General features: G+C 34.4%; 2 protein-coding genes across 5 annotated transcripts; one reads left to right on the top strand and one right to left on the bottom strand.

Moving 5' to 3' along the window:
- Nucleotides 1-261: 261 nt before the first annotated feature.
- On the bottom strand, nucleotides 262-15218 carry LOC122314691 (protein BONZAI 3-like). 4 transcript variants are annotated; one of them, XM_043130218.1, is made up of 17 exons: nucleotides 14752-15218; nucleotides 11908-12010; nucleotides 8698-8745; nucleotides 7476-7624; nucleotides 7307-7355; nucleotides 6721-6777; nucleotides 5808-5987; nucleotides 5573-5707; nucleotides 5398-5459; nucleotides 5189-5282; nucleotides 4862-4976; nucleotides 4233-4309; nucleotides 3593-3730; nucleotides 1479-1643; nucleotides 1277-1390; nucleotides 1048-1144; nucleotides 262-575 (listed from the first exon to the last, which is right to left on the bottom strand). In XM_043130218.1, the coding sequence occupies exons 1-17, from the start codon at nucleotides 14808-14810 to the stop codon at nucleotides 457-459; spliced, it is 1761 nt and encodes a 586-aa protein (XP_042986152.1). In that variant the 5' UTR covers nucleotides 14811-15218; the 3' UTR covers nucleotides 262-456. The 4 variants fall into 4 exon arrangements, with proteins under 4 accessions (XP_042986152.1, XP_042986153.1, XP_042986154.1 ...); XM_043130219.1 differs by lacking the exon at nucleotides 11908-12010; XM_043130220.1 differs by lacking the exons at nucleotides 11908-12010; nucleotides 14752-15218 and adding an exon at nucleotides 8833-8975.
- LOC122314694 lies at nucleotides 9049-10041 on the top strand. Its single transcript, XM_043130225.1, has 2 exons — nucleotides 9049-9190; nucleotides 9487-10041. The coding sequence occupies exons 1-2, from the start codon at nucleotides 9162-9164 to the stop codon at nucleotides 9887-9889; spliced, it is 432 nt and encodes a 143-aa protein (XP_042986159.1). The 5' UTR covers nucleotides 9049-9161; the 3' UTR covers nucleotides 9890-10041.
- Nucleotides 15219-19879: the final 4661 nt, after the last annotated feature.

Here is a 19879-nt window from a genome sequence, read left to right as displayed (position 1 = left end):
ACTTTGTGTTGTCCCTGATCGACTCAACCAACAACAAAATAAGAATTTCAATATTGTCTCTATTGATTGTCTACAGGATGACATAAATTAATGAATTATAATACAAACATCAAACGACACATATTTTGAACTACCGTTTGTGTTAGACTTTTATTAAATTTTACGCATACATCTTTGCTAAAATTATAGATGTTATAAACATGTATTGGATTATATGATATTTTGAACTAATTTTTTTTATTTTCTCCAATATGCCTTAAATTATTAAGTGACATCAATAATTTTTATAAAATATATATTATTTTTTACAAATAATCATTTCATAAAATTAGACAAACGTGCTTTGCACGTTACTCCCACCTAGTATATATATAATTACCATATAAATTATGCCTCCACTAAGCAAGGACGTTTGCTCTACTAGTGTGTATATATATACCATTTTGGTAAATGTGGCTAGCCAGACGTTTGGGCTACATGGAGAGGGCGTGGCTTGATATCTCTACGTCGCATGTACGTCAAAAACTGTCCTGGTAGCTCTTCCAAAACAGCCTGTACCACAGATATCCGCCCACCTGCCCACACCACAATCACTTTCTTAGTTCAACGCAAACCAAACTGATGATACTAACGTCAAATACAACTGGTTTTTAGGGTTATAATTTGTAAAGCATCCAATTATCCAAGCATGCAATTTTCTAACTGTTCACTCAATCCCTAATTCTTAAGGAACAAGACGGCACTAGCAAAGGTAGTTCATGCTCAGTCCATTCCCACCCTTTTCTTCACTAAATCATGAATAATTATCCAAATGGAAAAACCATTGTTTCCTTTTACTTAATTTTCACATTCCAGTCCAACCTTGCATTACCAGATATCTTATTTTGGGATTTTAGGTAAAACTTACTTTAGCCCAATAACTCATCACGCATTTTGAAAACAATACTAACCCAGAGAAACTTCTGAATGCTAAGTTACGGTTAGTTGATGATTTAGAGGTGACATGAAAAGCTTTGTATGGACAAACACGACTTAGTGTGTACTTACCATGCACATCTCGCATTGAAACAAACTGTACGATGTCATGCGTAGCAACACGACCTGTAGAGCTCTCTAATCGTTGTCCATTATCCGCATCAAGAACCTGCCAAAAACAAAGTGAGATAGCTGACTGATTCAAGGCGTAATTCTAAAGATAATTTACTGAAGATCTTGGATACTAATTATTCATTCACCGGAGTGTTAGAGGTTGTTAAATTAGAAAACAAAGGTTTACCTCCATTTGTCCAAAATCTGCACCTCCCACTCCCACTATAAGAATTGATAGAGGAAGATCAGATGCCTTCACCAATGCGTCTTTTGTTTCTTGAAGGTCAGTAAGGACTCCATCCTAGAAAAGGCAGCAATTTATTAAATTTAAATTAAGGGATGGGGGATTGATGGAAAGGGACATCAAATAAAGTCAAAATTCTATTTACCGTAATAATGAGCAAGACGAAATACTTGTTGCTATTGTACGAGAGAGACTGGCCTGCAGTTTGAGCAGCTGTGTTAATCACTTGGCCAAATAAAGTTGGTCCTGCCAGAGCTACATTATGTAGAGCACTTGTGTAAGCAGTCATGATCCCTTCAACTCCTTCGGCCTATTCATGATAAAAGAAGCTGACTGTTACTTAAAAGTATGAAAATGCAGTTTTCATAAGTATATGAACATGTTGCATTGTGTAGCTACCAAGACCTTATGCTTACTAATCCTAAAATACAAATAACTTATTTTCAGTGTGCAACTTATGGTGGTATTATTTTCATTACGTACATAATCATTGGTCTCTCTTTTTTAACAGATTGCAGAGACTTTCTATAGGGTGTTTACAGCTTTTCAACTAATTTATTAAAAATTTCTATTTGCTTAAAACTGTTGGCTTTTTGCTCATTTTGATTAGTCCCACATAGGGTTGAAATGAAGAAGGATCAATGTCCAAGGCCTATAAAATGAGATTTAGCCTTCTTGGTTAAATGCACCAATTAAATGCTTAGCTAGTAACTTTTGACTCTAATTAAATTCCTCTATTGTCCATTTTTGTACAATGGGAAAAGGTGTGAAGTTAAAGTTCTACTAGTGGACAAAGGAAAAGCTTTGTGGGTGTATTTGAGGTGAGGAAAAAAATTATGTGACTGTAACAATTTTTCAGATAGTGAATTTTTTTCTTTGGGTCTAGTGGTTTTTCTCCTGTTTTAGGAGTTTTCCATGTAAAATCTTTTGTTGTTATTATTTCTCTATTTTTCTTAATATTCCTACAAAGGGTAGATCCTAGAGGGTGAATTTGGGAGGTCCAAATTCCCCAAAAGTGGTATCAGAACCACTAGGTTCTTTTTTATAAAATGGAGCTTTGGTATGGTGGTGTGAATACGTGCTGTCTAAGGAGGTTCTATCTAGGAGATTGTAATTTAAACGGGACAATTGTGACCCTCCAATCCTTCCTGAGAACTTACTTAGTGAGTACTATTAATTTTTATGGTAAAATTCATCGAGACAATGTTAGGAAGTAAGGCTTCAAATCCTATTAGATTTGAAGTGGAGAAATTGGATTACACAAGGTATTGAATAGTAGACCAACCCCTGAAGTCAATAGTGATACTAACGAGTTTTTTTCGACATGACCCGAAGTGAAATGTTTGGAATTGGATTATTCTTAATGGATATGCTTTTATGGTGGAGCATGATAGCGGATGCTATGAAGATCTCTGTTGAAGCGGAGCGTGGTTGTGGGACCAGCCAAAGTCACAAGATGGAGTGTGTTGGATTTTTTGCTCCTTTTGGTTCGTCCCAGGTGGGAAATGAAGAAGGATCAAGGCCCAATGTCTATAAAAGAAGGTTTAGCTTTTTTAATTAAGTGCACCAGTCAAATACTTAGTTAATAACTTTTGACCCTAATTAAATTCCTCTGTTGTCCATTTTTGTAAATGGGAAGAGGTGTGAAGTTAAAATTTTGCGAATAGGGAAAGGGAAAGTTTTGTGGGTGTATTTGGAGTGAGGAAAAAAATTGTGTGATTGTAACAACTTTCCACATAGTAGATTTTCTTCTCTAGATCTGGTAGTTTTTCTCCTGTTTTGAAATTTTTCCACGTAAAATCTTGTATTATTTTTTCTCTATTTTCTTGATATTCCTGCAAAAGGTAGATTCTAGGGGTTGAATTTGGGAGGTCCAAATATTCCCAACAAAAACTTACCGTGACATCCTATGCAAGACCATAAAAAATAATAGTATGGAAGAAAAAATGAGAAATATTTAAATTTAAGGACAAACAATGATGGTGTATCCTAGTTTTGGATGCTGAATGATCAAAAACTACAAAAATTAATGATGAATAAAAGAAGCCACTACATGAGTTACTAAATTATCGGTATCGTAATATGTTAAAAACTAGACTTCATTTCTCCACCAAAAAAAGTTCTGGGGCTAACTATAAGATTGCAAGAAGATAAACAAGATGAGTGATACTAGTTTGAAAACAGCTAGTATATCACAATCCAAAATGCTGATAAGAGACGATGCAGCAAATTAAAAATTATAAAATCAGCTCCTCTCACCTCAAAGCCACCAGCACTTCCATTCAAGTTGAAACAATGTGAGATAGTGCCATCAGATGTTCTTCCTCCAAAGCCCCAAGCAGGAAAATGCTTATCAGAATCATAAAACTGAATGACCTCCCCAACATCTATTATAGCCTGCAAATAATTTAGTTAATCATGCAGGGTACACTGACTTCACCAATCAATGATAATTTCTTTTTGTGATATATGTTAACTTTTGTTTTAGTTACAATATATATATATTAGGAAAAATATAGTTGCAAGCACAATTGTGCACTAATCTGTACATTAATTTGATGTGATTGGTCAAAAAGTAAATTTTATTGAAAACAGTGTTAATTTAAATTTTAAATATGAATAAATCAGTATTAGTACGCAGATTAGTACGCGACTTTGCTTGTATGTAACAAAACTCTATATATTATATGCTAATAGATGGTTATTGATGTGAGCAACCAAATTGGATATTGAAAACAAGCCACTAGATCAAATTGAGTCATAGCAGACAAAAGACAGCAATTTAGAAACATGTCTATGGACCAAATCAATGCAAATGAAAATTACACCTATACAAATTTCGGAGTGAAACTAATACCCTTTTGAAAGCACCAGAGGATGCACAGCCTTTGGCCCTTACCTTCTGATATGAATTCAACTGGCCAGAAGGATCGATGTAGTGTAAAGAATCTGGATTCCGAGGATTTCCATTTGAGGCTGGACAAAATAACTTAAATATTCAAATTATAAATAGTCTCCGTTTGGATACAGAAATAGTTTTATCTCATCTCATCTCATCATTACAACTTTTTCAAATTTCTACACAAAATATAATAAACAATTCAACTTTTTCAAATCCCAAAATAATAATATTATTAAAAAATAATATTTTTTTTTTATAACCTTGGGTGTCCGAGCCAGCTTACACGCACCTCGACTAATCCCAAGGGGCCCTGAAGTTAACGACCAGGTAAATCCTCCAGTGGCCCTGAGGGGACTTGAACTAGTGACCATTGGGGAGCAAACCCAAGGCCTGACCAATTGAGCTACCCCTCGGGGTTTAAAATAATATTCTAACAATATTTTATTCAACTTTCAACTAAAACATCTCATCTCATCTCACTATCCAAACTACACCTTAGAGACATGCAGCAAAAGCCTTTATAACAAGAAAAAGAGAGAAGCAATTTTTTATAAGTGAAAAACCAAACAAATTCAATTACCACAAGTTTGCTAAATTATTCCTATAGAAATTCAAATAATATTTACCTGTAAAGTCAACAGCAACCATAAAGTTAAGCTCAAATCCACTAGAAATGTAATCAAGAAAGCTGTATTCTTCCTCCTCACAAAATTGATCCACAAACAGCTGTCCCTTTAAAACCTATATTGACAATTTTTTTTATTGGTAAACAAAATCTTACTAATTAAGAATAGGCAAAAGCCCTAGTATACGGGACATATAAAGAGCATCGCCTATGCATGCTAGTTTAGTGATAAAACCTATATTGACAAATTATTGGGAAAATGAGGATCTAAATAAAAGGATTAACATAAAATATTTTATAAAACCTTTCTGCAGGAATGAATACATACCTTCTCATGACCATGATGAGATGTTAAGGTCAGATCGGCACCGCTTCTACCTTTATGAAGTTTTTCCAGGTCTGCCACTGACTTCTGAAGCTTACTGATGAGGTAAATTTAAATAAATGATTTTCTTTAGATGAGAGACTAAACCGCGATAACAAGAAAAAGGGAAAATAAATCAACATGAATCTCTACATTCAATGAGTTCCACCTACCCAATGAGCACATGATTGCCACTGCTGTTGAAATCAAAGCACTCGATAATTAATGGGTTATCCTGTATCAAGTCAAGCTTTATGTGCCATATGCATCATCTTAATCATCAAAATAATAGAACATCCAATAATCTATGATCTGATGCGACCAAAAATCATAAGGTGACAAACTTACCTTACTTCCAAACTGCTGCATACTCAGGCATAGGGGCTTCCAAGTTGGATTTAAATTGTTGTTCACCACCTCAGTCTTGCATATTGGAATGGAGCCCCCACTCTCAACAATTCTAGATACTCTTAAAAATGGATCCTAGAATAAAGTGACAAAATTTAAGAATGAAACACAATCAGGAATATACATGCATAAGTGACACAAAAACCTTTAAGGTATCTGCTTTGCAGATACATACACTTTTAGAAAATAGGTCCTTGTTATCCAAGTATGAACAACGTAATATCATCTCAACTGCACTCCTTGAAGCAACCAATTCCTCTGCATGGATTGTGAGTACCCCTAAGTTCCTCAAACCAATATGCCCGCTTTTGCCATGGAGATTTAGGGTTAAACTCCGACTTTGTTTTGTCACTATCTGCCATGTAAAAGAGACAGAGTGAAGGGATATTGATGTTCATCATATGATGAGCAAAACAACATAAAATAATTTAAGCCACTTATTTGAAATGGCAGCAGTTGGAAAGCATGTAAAAATATCTCTAAAGTAGGGAACTAGCTCACACAATGATCTTTCTGCTATTAACAGATTGGTGCTCTAGATAGCGAATCAGCAGATCACCTACTTCTTCATTGCAATTCTGCAAAGTAGTCAAGGCTTTATGGGATCAAATCTTCACTAGGCTCGGTCTTGCACGGGTAATGCCTAGGAGGGTGATAGACTTATTGTCATGCTGGAAAGAAATACGGGGTAATCGTCATATTGCAGCTGTTTAGAAGATGGTGCCTCTATGCTTAATGTGGTGCACATGGAATGAAAGAAATGGACACTGTTTCGACAATCGGGAACGCTCTCCGGAGGGTTTTAGGGACTTTTTCTTTCATACATTGTTGCTTTGGGCTTCTTCCAATGTATTGAATGGAATGAGTTTTTATGACATTTACGCAACTTTCCATAACACGTAGTTTGTAATTAGGCTCTTTTTTGTATACTCTCTGTGTACTCGAGCTTTGCCTAATTACGTGAATCAAAAAAATCTTTCTTACTTGTCAAAAAAAAAAATTGTAAGGTGGAAATCCTATAATTTAATAAATTTGCACTCAATTTACACTAGCTTAGTGAAAAAGCATTATGTATCCCAAGGTGATACCTCTGATACAACACAAGTGGCCTCTCCAAGAAAATCTTGATCCTCCAATTTCAATGTCTGCAAGGCACAAGGATACATATGTATGTACGTACGCAATTGGCATCAGATATCTGTTTATAATTGTTTATTAACTAACTTTGTTGCTATTTCAATGTTTAACATGTATCAACAAAATTACCGCTTAGCAGAATTACAAAAGTATATTGTGATCAACACACATTTTCTCAGAGAAACCGGTATACAATTCACACTTTACAATGTATAAGACTTTTACCTTGCAAATTGCAGTACTCAGCACTTCAGATTGGCAGAGATACCACCACAGTAACACTAGCATGTTGAATCGTTGATCTTTTTTTTGTTTATGGTATATATTAATATATATATATATATTTGATAAGTTTGTTTATGGTATCTTTCAGTACAACTTATAATTGAACAAACGTAATCTATAAAATATGAATTGAAATGATAAATACTTTTTCTTTGATCGATTAATAATAATTTTATTGATGGTAGAAAGTAGGCATAGTCCATGTACATGGGAAATTTAAATGATAGATGCTAAGCAGAAACTATGATATACCTTCACGGGTACATTATAATATTTTGTATCAATATCATACACATGAAATCTGGATCAAAAAAGAAAGGACAAAATCATGAGTCAGAAGCAATCAAATTAAAACGGGACTTGTGGTAAACAAGATATATCTCCACAAAGATAAGCACTTAAAGAAAGTTGCAAAGCTTACACCAACGGCTGCATGATCTCGAACTGGAATGCAACTGTAACTTTTTCTATCCACGTGGGATTCAAGCTATTCAGTACAACCTCAGTGCGACCTAACTCGTCCAGCTTTCCATCTATTTTCTTAGCGTACACCACTGCCATTGGATCACTCTGAATAAAATAAAATATATTTAGCTTAACTGAAAGTAAGTACGGCAAGCCTGATCAAACCATGAATGAATCTGACACAAGCACCTACACAAACTTCTGTGAACTGACAAACTCAGGCATTCAGATATATAAACACCTTTTATCAGACACAGCTAACATGGAGTAATTGTTTAGCTTGCTACATGTGTATATGCTACTCATGGCAAATGCAATTTTCACACTGCCTATAAAACAATAAGAAGCACAAATAAACTTTATTTTTTTTTATCAGCAAACAAGAATTTTATTGATGAGTAATAGGCATAGCCCAAGTCCCCGTGACTCATATACTAGAAGGAAAAACACTAAAAACAAATGTGATGTAAGCTCAGTGTCCAGCAATTTTGAGCAAACAATACTTACAACCAAAGCAATGGGGTCATAGGTCTAATCATCAAAAGGTTAAGCTAACAGAAGGTCCATGGAGGCATATAACCTCCTGAGTCCTAATCAACAAATCCTAGAGCTACCACTGCTCTAGGATCATCAATATGAAGTAAACATACAGTTATCATCCACATATATAGCATTCCAGCCCATTAGAAGAATATGGTGAAAGTCACAAAACAGGAAGGCTAAACTCCAGTATGTCTAAAATACCCCTTATGTACAAATATCTATCTGAACAAAAGACTGTTAAAAAGCATTAGCTAAAATATAAAGCAATGGACAGCTCGCATGCCCTTTTAGACCCTGAAACTCCACCTTTTACACGTAGTTTGCATGCCCTTTTACACGTGAAAACCACACAGGTGATAGTCATCTCAAAACTTAGACCTAATCAATTCATAGAATTATGTATGTTTAAGAAATATTATACTACACTTCGCAATAATACAATGTGAATTGGACCATAATTTCCAAACCTTTAATAATAGAATTTATTTTAATAAGCAAGTAAACTAAGAATATAAAATATAACGGCAATGAAAGTGGACCATAGAGCACATAAAAATTCAGCAAAGGAAAAGTTGCAGTATGATCCCTCACTAAACATCACTATCATACATGAGGTTAAGAATACAAAGGAATACCTTTGAAGTGATGTCACGATCACGCAAGTTAAATGCAGCCAAAGATAACTGCGACATAGATTTAAATTATATAAGTACATCTTGAGAAACCAAAATAAACAAGTTAACAGTACAGAACAAAATGAAAAGACAAACTTCCAATGGGACGGTATTATAGGAGATTTGGATCTTGGCAATTGTTATTCTATCTGCATGTGCTGCTCTTTTGTTTTAAACCACTTTCTTTCATCTTCAACGGATGGAATTCGTGCAGTTCTGTTGTCCATTCACTAGATATGGGTGGCATTGTGGATTTTCAGAATCTATTCACCATTGCTCAGGCTAAGGATGCATCAGTGGCAGAATTTAAATTTCCGAACAGATCACCCCAATGGACAGTGGACTTTATCAGAGCAGCATAGAATTGGGAGACGAATCTTTTTAACTCATTCTATGCTTGGGTGAGATAGGATGGGCAAAAAACGATGCGATGGGACATGCCCACCATGAAAAGGTAAGTTTTTTCATGTGGGTTCCAAGTATGCATGATTTTTTTTTTTTTTTTCCAAAGGGAATGACAGGCTAATTATTAAAAACTTACACTGTAGCCTTTAATTTATGAATTTATTATTAATACTACTGTTTACTTATCAAAAAAAAAAAAATTTATGAATTTGTTTACTATGCAAGGAACTGAAATAGTCAACAAACACTTTGGCATGTTAGATGCTTGGTTTATGGTGTTTAAAAAAATTATGAGTTGTGAATTCCTGCAGGAAATTCTAAGTTCTCAGTCTCCTCTTTTTACAGAATATTAACGAGTCACAGGAGTTGTGAATTTCCCTGGAAAAACATATGGAAAGTGAAAGTTCCTTTCAAGGTTGCTTTTTTCTGTTGGGTGGTATCCTTGGGCAAAGTGTTGACAACTGAAAATCTTAGAAGGAGAGGTATGTACATTGCTAATTGCTGTGTCATGTGCAAGAAGGATGGGGAATCTGTTAATCACCTCTCTCTTCATTGTGAGGCCATTTACTTGTGGAAGGAGGTTTTGAATCGGACTGGTTTCCTTTGGGTAATGCCCAAGGAAGTGGTGGATTTATTGGTAGGGTGGAAGGGATTGAAGGGTAGCAAGAATGCTGTTCATGTTTGGAAGATAATTCCTTCTTGTCTCATGTGTTGCCTATGGCTTGAAAGGAATGGAAGATGCTTCTAAGACAAAGAACATTCATTGGAAGAACTCAGGGATTTTTTCTTCAGTACTTTTGAGTTTGTGGGCTAAAATTTTTGTAATGGAAGATAATTTCCAGAATCTGTTTTAGTTTTCACTTCGTTTTTAGAAAGTAGTAGGTATTTCCTTTGTATACGTCATGTGTACTTGGGCTTATGCGGCTATGCCTGTTTCTTGGCAATAAAATCTTTTAATACTTATAACAAAAATATTATGAGTATTCAAACCTTAAATTTCATGACTTGGCTGTAATTTCTAACAAAATGAGTGAAACAAACAGGGGGAACAATAGTGGTCAACATCAGTAAGAAAAGACAAATAAAAGCATCTAGTGGTCCAGGATATGAGCAAAGGGATAAGATTGTTCCAATCCAAATCCTCAACCAATAGATTCTAAAGTAATAGGGTATCATATATTACAGACATAATTTGGAATCAATGGCTTTGTCTGATACCCTAAGGCCCAAAGTTGGAATGAACGTCAACAAAAAGGGAATCTTGCTCATGTTATACTTAGGGGAGCATTTTGTAGTTGGCCTCAGGAAGTGAGGTGGCTCATATATGTGGTTCATGGTAGCAACGTAACAATGTGACCATAGAAAGAACATGCAGGCACATACTTTTTAACCAATTATGATGTATGGGAAGTCTGTTCACACTGTAAGCAGAACACCATCATTTGTCTAAGCCCTCAAACACATGGAAACCCCACAATACTACCTATTTCCCAATTCTAAGAAACTATTTATAGGCCAAATGGTAAAGTAAGATTCTGCATCAACAAGTCAATGACTAACAGAAACACAGCCAAGAGGGGGCGGGGGGCACCGGCTCCCCAAAGCGATGAAGAACAATAGAAAAGTAATAAGGTTCTGTGCAACTTCTCAATGATCCCTCCCCTACCAAAACTAAAATAATCATAATGGCAATAATAAGGTTCTGTGCAACTTCTCAATGATCCCTCCCCTACCAAAAGCAAAATAATCATAATGCCCCCTCTTAGGTTTTTAGGCTCATCCCCGAGAGAGAATGCCAAAGTCAACCTAGTGTTGCATGCCCTGCATGCTTCATTTATCAAGCATAAACTCAGATCCTGAAGACTTTATTAAGGTGGTATATTTTTTTCTATGACGTGGAACCTCACCAAGACAAGGTCCTTTGGACCCACTACTAGATAGTAACCTAGGATGAAGGCTTGTTTGGGAAGTGAGATGAGATGAAAATTCTGTAAATAGTAGTGAAATGATTTGAGTTGAGATGTTTTATTGGATTTTGGGAAAGGAAAGAGAAAAAGTTGAATAAAAATATTATAAATTTAAAATATTCTTATAATCGAATTTTTTAATATTATTTTTGTTTTGAAATTTGAAAAAGTAGTATTATTTTTTGTGTTTTGTTTGGAAGTTTGAAAAAATTATAATGATTAGGTAATGATTAGATGAAAAAGTTGAATATTTGAAATTGGAAAGTGTTTGTGCTGAGTGATGTTTGGGAAGGTAATTATGGGAAATTTTGAGATGAGATGAGATAGTTTGTGTTCCAAACAAGCCCTCATCGTCCGGCTCTACAATGAAAACTACTTTTTACGATTACTTGCCAAACGTATGCATGCAAAACAAAACACTAATATAAATACGAAATCATTAGCAGTATTTATTTATTTCTGGTATAAGAGGTTCAGTTTGTTGGTCTTGTTCTGCAGCTTGCATTTATTTAAGCATGGTACTACAGGTTAACTTTTCATGAAGAAGAATTAGATCACCCACGAAAAAGTAAATATACTCGTGTTATTCTTGCTTTTATTGTGTTTTACAGGCATTCCCACTGTAACCATTCGTGAATAAGATTATGCTGGGGTCATGAAACTGGAAACCGAGTTCTAGATTCAATTTCAGCTAGCTTAAAAATTGATTGAAATCTTAGGTATAAATCTTTCATCCAAAGTGATTCCCAGAATGCATCTTCCACAACATGCCATACAATCAAACAAGTGGGAAGTGTACCAAAGCAGCGTCTTTGCTTCCCAGATTGCTTCCTCCACGACATGCCACACAACCACACAAGTTGGGGGCAGAATGCCAAGGCAATGTCTCATTCTCAAATTCACTGTGAAATCAAATATATTATTACTCAAAAATTCCAAATGAAATATGGAGTAACAGAGTATCAGTCCACCTATAATTTGCAGCAAAAGAAAAGGACCTTCGAGCACTATAGTTTTGTTTCTCCAGTATCCAAAAAGAAAGTAACAATTAACATGATATAAACAATAATAACAATAATAAAATTAGGATAAGTAAAGGTGCTTTGAACAAAAAAATAATATCCTGTTCAACTCTCTGTTGGGAATTTGGACCTCCAAATTCACCCCCCCTAGGATCTACCCTTTGCAGGAATAACAAGAAAAATAGAGAAATAATAACAACACAAGAAATTTACGTGGAAACTCCAAAACAGGAGAAAAACCACCAGACCCAGAGAAGAAAATTCACTATGTGAAAAATTGTTACAATCACACAATTTTTCTCCTCACCACACCTACAAAGCTATCCCACTAGTAAAACTTTAACTTTACACCTCTTCTCCTTTTACAAAAGGTTAATAGAGGAATTTAACTAAAGTCAAAAGTTACTAGATAAGCTTTCAACTAGTGCACTTAAACTAAGAGGCTAAGCCTCTTATTTATAATACATGGCTTATGCCATTTTCATTAATCCCACCGATGTGGGACTAACAAATAAGCAAAAAAGTCAACAATCTCCACCTTGCGACTTTGACTAGTCCCACAGCCAAGCTCCACCTTAATGAAGATCTTCATAGCTTCCGCTATCATGCTTCACCATAAAAGCATACCCACTTAGAATAAACCAATTCCAAGCATTTCATTTCGGACCATGTCGAAAAACAACCTTGCTGAAAATTATGGTGTAACTTCCACGTTTGGCTTTCCTGGAAGTTCATCAGCCATCGACATGAATTTCCACCACACACCCTGCATCAATGCCAAACCAATGCCTGTGTGTAAACTTGTGGACCCGCTAACATTAACACATCCTCTATCATGACAACTTTGGGAATTAGCGACATGCCATGAGGATGTACATGTCTCTTTTTAAAGAGCAAAATCTTCCATGGAGAGAGACACAATATTAGCATCATTTCCAGTATCTCCATTTACTGACTTGGAGCCACTTGCCGAACCTGCTCCAGTTCTTGGACAATTTTTCTTGACGTGCCCAGATTGTCCACACTCCCAGCAGACTACTTTCTTCTTCATGGAGTTCTTCATCTTCCCATTTCCAGCTGCTACCATCACTAAGTTCTCATGTGGAACATAACTTCCACTACTTAGTCTTCTCTCTTCAGAAAATATTTTACTGGTAACCTCTGAAAAAACTATTTTCTCCTTCCCATGTATCAAAATAGGTTTCATGTGCTCATAGGAAGGTGGAAGAGACCAGATGAATCTCAAGGCTTGATCCTCATCATCAATTTTAACTCCAATAGCTTCTAGCTCAGCGACAATGCCATTGAGAACACTTAAATGATCTGAAATAGTTGTACCTTCACTCATCCGCAGTGTATGAAACTGCTCCTTCAGGTACACACGATTTGAGACGCCCTTCGTCTGATACAACTCTTCAAGTTTTTCCCAGAGTTCCTTTGCCGTAGATATTCCATGCACATTTGCAAGAACATTTTTGGCCAAGCACAAACGTATCGCACTTGCTGTTCTCAAATCCAGATCCTCCCAATCTTCATCGCTCATTTTATATCTGCTACTTTCACCAGTCACACTAGTACCAGTGCTGACTTCAGGTGTTGGTCTGCCCTTCAATGCCTTGTGTAATCCTGATTGAATCAAGACATCCTTAACTTGTACTTGCCACAAGCCAAAATTGATTCTCCCATCAAATTTCTCCACCTCAAATTTGACAAGATTTGAAGGCCTACTTCCTGACATTGCTTTGATGAATTTACTGTAGAAATGAATAGTACCTCACTAAGTCAGTTCCCAGGAAAGATTGGAGGGTCACAATGGACACACTTAAAATTTCCAATCTCCTAGACAGAACCTCCTTAGACTGTACGTATCCACACTACCACACCAAAGCTCCACCCCACAAAAAGAACCTAGTGGCTCTGATACCAATTGTTGGGAATTTGGACCTCCCAAATTCACCCCCCCTAGGATCTACCCTTTGCAGGAATAACAAGAAAAATAGAGAAATAATAACAACACAAGAAATTTACGTGGAAACTCCAAAACAGGAGAAAAACCACCAGACCCAGAGAAGAAAATTCACTATGTGAAAAATTGTTACAATCACACAATTTTTCTCCTCACCACACCTACAAAGCTATCCCACTAGTAAAACTTTAACTTTACACCTCTTCTCCTTTTACAAAAGGTTAATAGAGGAATTTAACTAAAGTCAAAAGTTACTAGATAAGCTTTCAACTGGTGCACTTAAACTAAGAGGCTAAGCCTCTTATTTATAATACATGGCTTATGCCATTTTCATTAATCCCACCGATGTGGGACTAACAAATAAGCAAAAAAGTCAACACTCTCGTCCCAGCCTGGCCCTCGACAACAAAGCAGAGCACTAGAGATTAAAGAAAAAGAGAACTCTGAGAAGTGACTACACAGAATAAACAATAGTACGAGCCTCAGCCAATGTGGGGTAACAGAGTAAGTAATGGGACGAATTTGAGCCAGAGTTAGGCAGCGAATAAACAATAGGACAACAAGTAGAAATTCACACGCACGCACACACGAAGTTGCGCGTGGTATATAATTGCAAATTGCAACGAGAGTTACTAATAAAAACCTCCGAAACTACCTCGATTTGCGTGAAGAGTTGCTGGAGCCCCCGAGACTTGTAGAAGAGATCAACGGCATCGTTGTGGGTCATGGTGGCGGCCGCTGTGGGCCTCCGTTGGACCCCACCCACGGCTTGCTTTCCTCCTTCCACATCCGAAAAGCAGTTTCCCATCTCTTTCAATCTAAAACCCAGAATAAAGTTCCTTTTTTTTTTTTTTTGAGGGGGGAGGGGCGGGGAGGTATTTTTTTTCCTCTCTTTCTCTCGCTCTCTCTGTGTCTAAAACCCTCGACAACTTTCCTTTATCCAGTTGAGAAATTCAGAAGATGTCATAAGAAGAAGCGAGATAACCTGCTCAGTCCATTCCTCTCTATTTATAGAACACAGAACCATAGAAAAGAGTGAAAAATGAAAATACCAAGAAATTGTCATATTCATGATTCTCGTGCACGACGTTTCCCCCCGCCTCTAAATTGCCATTCTTGACTCTTCCTTTTTGTATACGAGCGTGAATCGGCAGATGGTTTGATTTCAATTCGATTGGCTAAAGCTAGAATTTCTATTTGATTTGGTTATTACATAGTAGATTCACGAGCGGACAAATTAGCTTTTTAATTTTAAACTAAATAATTTCGTATAAAAAGAGTAATGAATTTATCTATAACTATTTTATCAATTATTTTATGTACTTGCTTATTTTCTGTATAAAAATTGTCCGATTCGATTACTTTTTCTTGACAAATCAAATTATTAAAAAATTTAAAAATAAAAACTCTATGAGCGGTAGCACACCAAGTACTTAGATAGAAAGGAAAAAAAAAAAAAAAAATTGTTATGCTTGACCAACTGTTCCCACCTTAAACCCCCACACAGCTTTTTCTTTTTTTTCTTTTAGTTTTTAACGTGAGACCCATCATCACCGAACAACCCATCTCTCTCTCTCTCTCTCTCTCTCTCTCTCTCTCTCTCTCTCATCAAACCCCCCTCTCTGTCTTCGACCTCTCTCTCTCACTCATCCAGCTCTCTCTCTCTCTCTTCGGCCTCTCTGTCTCTCCTCAACCTCTCTCTCTCTCAAGCTCTTGATGTGTTTTCATTTGTTTGTCAATAATTAGGTGATCACTACCATGCACGTAAGGTCTGAGATATAAAATGAATTAATGAGCTGATGAGAAGAATAATTTAAAAAAAATACTCTTATACTCAATGAGCAATGCTACAGGCAGCGTACGTACGTAGTTGGCACAGAATTGCCCATACCTCCTACCGTATCATTTTTTACGTCTCGTTTCGTGCGCAATTCCTATATCAAAACACCTGCATCAATCATTTTTCATATTTAATAGACCATATATGGTGTAGAGCTGTTAAAACTAATGACTCTATATTTAATCTGAGTTGTTAGCTCACTTGCAGGTACTGCTATATATATATATATTTTATAATAATACTATATATACTTATACATTATATACAAATACATGATATATATGCATATAGTTTATGAGCAATATTAAGATAGAGAAATGATATCTGTAATTATGAAGTATGTAAGTGATGTGTAATTACTTTAGAAAAAGTGAGTAAATATGAGATTTACATAAAAAAATATTAATTTTTTAATAGTAGATCTCATACTTTTTAAAACGATTGTACGGCGCTTACGCATTCTATGAATATATGTAGCATTACTCTATTAGATATAGTCATATGGTGCAATACAAAATTAGAATTGATCAGAACTATATGAGTGATAAGAACTATTCAAGACTTATACACTTTAAGATTATACAAGTAATTAATTTTTCATTGTTTATTAAAAAATAACAATACATAGACAATACCATATAATCTAGCTAGATCTCGGTATAATTGAGTTGAGAGCTTGACCACGCGCATAATTCAATTCATTCGAATTTTTGTATCGATTAACACTTAACATATTATTCAAGGTGAAAAGAATTATTAATAACATAGTAGAGCAAGAGAACTTACCAATAAACCAATTTTTGTCTTTACGTATCAAATATCAATACGTATTCTTCTGGGAATACAAAAGAATTTTATTTGATTTAATTTGTAAAAAAATAAAGTATAAATTAAATCTCTAATTACAAATTAATTAAATTGATGACATAAAATCCATCACTACTAGTCTTGAGTGCTTAATTACTTTTCATAGTGGAAACTATCATTTTTCCATATTCAAATTCCATTAATGCAATATGGAATATTTGTGGAAAAAGTTTTGGAACCCCAAGGGCCGGGGCATATTACCGCGTGTACGTGTGCCGTGGGCGAATTATATAAGCATGTTGACATATTATTAATGCAATATATATATATATATATAAAAGACGATATATATGGATTATTTATGTTTTCCTGCAGGTACGTTAATTAATTTTATTTTGCCTAGCTCGAATATAATTTAATTTCAGCAAAGTTCATGCAGCATGCATGCATGCATCCTGCAGGCCGAACCCATGCATGCTCCAGTACTACTAATTTCTTCTTGTAATTTTTCTCGGCTCTATGCACCCATGCAGTATTGATCTTTGGCATGTATAGTACTTCTGAATTAATTAAGCTGATAATTTGATACTGCATGCATCCATTTATTGATTTACGTACTGATATATATATATATATATATATATAAATATTTATATATTTGTTTGGACGTCGAGGTCGGAAGTAGTACTTTGTAGAGTCCGATATCAGTAATATTAATAATTTTAAACAGCTAGCTAGCATGTATTTCTTTTTATTATATATTGCATATATATATATGATGTAGGTTGTATACATGCGCCTGGACTTTGGGATCTTCATGACCATTGACCTTTAACATGATCGATACATATGACCTAGCAAAGTACTGGACACGATACGTGTTCATCCTGCCGGATAGGAACTATATATATATATATATATATAAGTTGGAAATTAGGGGAATTTCCACAGGTCTTTGGAACTTCGATCGAGTAATACGCACAGAACTTCGAGGCCTTAATTTCCAGAGCAGGTCGGTCGATCGCCAACCTAGCTAGCTACTGGCCGGGTCCATATATTTATATATATGGAAGTAGAGTTCTATACGTAGTACGTACTCTACATAAGAATTTAATGTCGTGTCTATATATCTCTATGCGCGCATTAGATCATCTAGATTGGTTGAAACATTAAATTAAAGAAGTCTTGGTTGATGTAGAGTGGCCGGTGGATAATGAAATTAACATATATATATATGTGTGTGTGTGTGTATGTATAATATAAAAATGATCGTAAATATAATCTAGAATGATCGTATTGGCCGGATACAATATAATAATTTAGAGATCAATCGTAAGCAATATTTGAAAAAAATAATGACAATTAATGTCAATTATATATATAAATATATCTACAGCTTATATTAATAATTAACTATATATTTTACAACCATATCTTATAATTTGCTAGCGTTATCTCATTAAAAATACTAATTTTTTAAATTTGAATTCCAAATTATATATATATATATATATATATATATATTTATATAACTGCCTTAATTTCATTTGTAACATAATTATAAAATAATCGGATGTAATAAAAGTTTGCATGTCTATCATTAGTCTTTGAAAAAAAAAAGGAGAAGCTTATCAGTACGTACATTTTTATTTATTTATATAGATATAATTCTTACTAAAATTTGAACAACTTATAATTTTTAAAGTCTGGAATATTTCATATATACTAATTTTTCTATTCATCATCCATATATTACACATTTGTTAAAGAAAAAAAAAGGTATTACTTCATTTTTTTTATCTCTCAATTATATAGTTAATAATCAAAAAATACCACATAAAAGAAACCCTAGAGTCAACTAATTATAAAAACGACAGCTAGTATACTTTATTGAAACAAGACTACAAGTAATTTGTATTTGCAGGTAAGTTTCATTAGAGGAATTAAATAGGACCAGGCGGGCCAAGTCAATATATAATAGATAGAATATTGATCATGAATATGCAATACATGAATTCAAAGCAAAAATCATTTGTACTATCTTTTTTTTTAGAGCCATTAATTCTATAATATATATATATATATATCTATGACAAAATTTCTTTAAAAGACATTCCATATATATATAATTAATTTCTTAGGCACCTAATTTATATATGTTACCCAAATTTTGGAATCCTAAGTTTTGATGACTTTTTTTTAACAAGGTATTTTCAAGTACTCTAAAATATTCTTAGATATTAATTTCATTTTCAAATATTATTTAAACTCAAAACAATTTTCAATTTCAAGTCTTCAATTTTTTCATCTAATCATTACCTTATCATTATCCAAATACAAAAAACATGAATATGACTTTTTCAAATTTGAAAACAAAAATTATATTAAAAATTTATATTCAAATAAATTTTTAATTTTATAATATTTTCATTCAACTCTTTTTCTCTTCTTTCCCAATACCTAATAAAATATCTTAACTTAAACTATTTTACTATTACTCACAAATTATTTCATTACTACTTACAGATACGTTAAAATATTTTAAGGTTAATTTGAACCATTATTAGTCAAAGAAAAATATTAAACCAATGTACAAATAATCCTATAGAGTAATGATACACACAAAACACTCTTCACAACACTCTTCACAATACATGATATAAAATGAGAGCATTTTTATAAAGTGATGTTATTTTTATATGATATTTTACAATAATACCCCTCATTTTAAAACATGATTGTGAAAAGCATTGTGTGTTTATCATTTTCATCTTGTATATATAGCTAGTCAAAGTAAACTTCATTCAACATTGACTTCTCGAAACTTACCTTAAAAGATCAATAAGTCTACAGGCAATCGGCCTGCGCCCCATTGGCGTCCCCGTGGCTGACATGACTGTTTAAATAAACAAAAACAAAACAAAATAAAACGTATGTAAGCGGGAAAAGTGAAATGCAAATAGTAAATGCAATGCGAAAACAGCCACAGCCATGACAGAGTGAAAATGCGAAAATGAAATGCAAATAGGGACAGAGAGAGTCTTCTTCATCATGCATCGTCTTCTCCCGAGCTTCAAGAACCAAGTCTTCCGAACATTTTCAGATGTTTAATGGTGTTATTCGGTTCTTCAAAATG

The sequence above is a fragment of the Carya illinoinensis genome, chromosome 7 (assembly GCF_018687715.1).
Source record: "Carya illinoinensis cultivar Pawnee chromosome 7, C.illinoinensisPawnee_v1, whole genome shotgun sequence".
In the NCBI taxonomy this organism is placed as follows: domain Eukaryota; kingdom Viridiplantae; phylum Streptophyta; class Magnoliopsida; order Fagales; family Juglandaceae; genus Carya; species Carya illinoinensis.
This window is presented reverse-complemented; position numbering and strand designations above follow the sequence as displayed.

Bases quoted from the DNA above. Each gene is read 5' to 3' on its own strand.
- LOC122314694 (XM_043130225.1), top strand. From the start codon at position 9,162: ATGCGATGGGACATGCCCACCATGAAAAG. The intron at 9,191-9,486 runs GTAAGTTTTTTC...CTCTTTTTACAG, and splicing joins GACATGCCCACCATGAAAAG to AATATTAACGAGTCACAGGA.
- LOC122314691 (XM_043130218.1), bottom strand. From the start codon at position 14,810: ATGCCGTTGATCTCTTCTACAAGTCTCGGGGGCTCCAGCAACTCTTCA. The intron at 5,283-5,397 runs GTAGGTGGAACT...TTACCTCATCAG, and splicing joins GGCAATCATGTGCTCATTGG to TAAGCTTCAGAAGTCAGTGG. The intron at 4,977-5,188 runs GTATGTATTCAT...TTGTCAATATAG, and splicing joins CTCATCATGGTCATGAGAAG to GTTTTAAAGGGACAGCTGTT.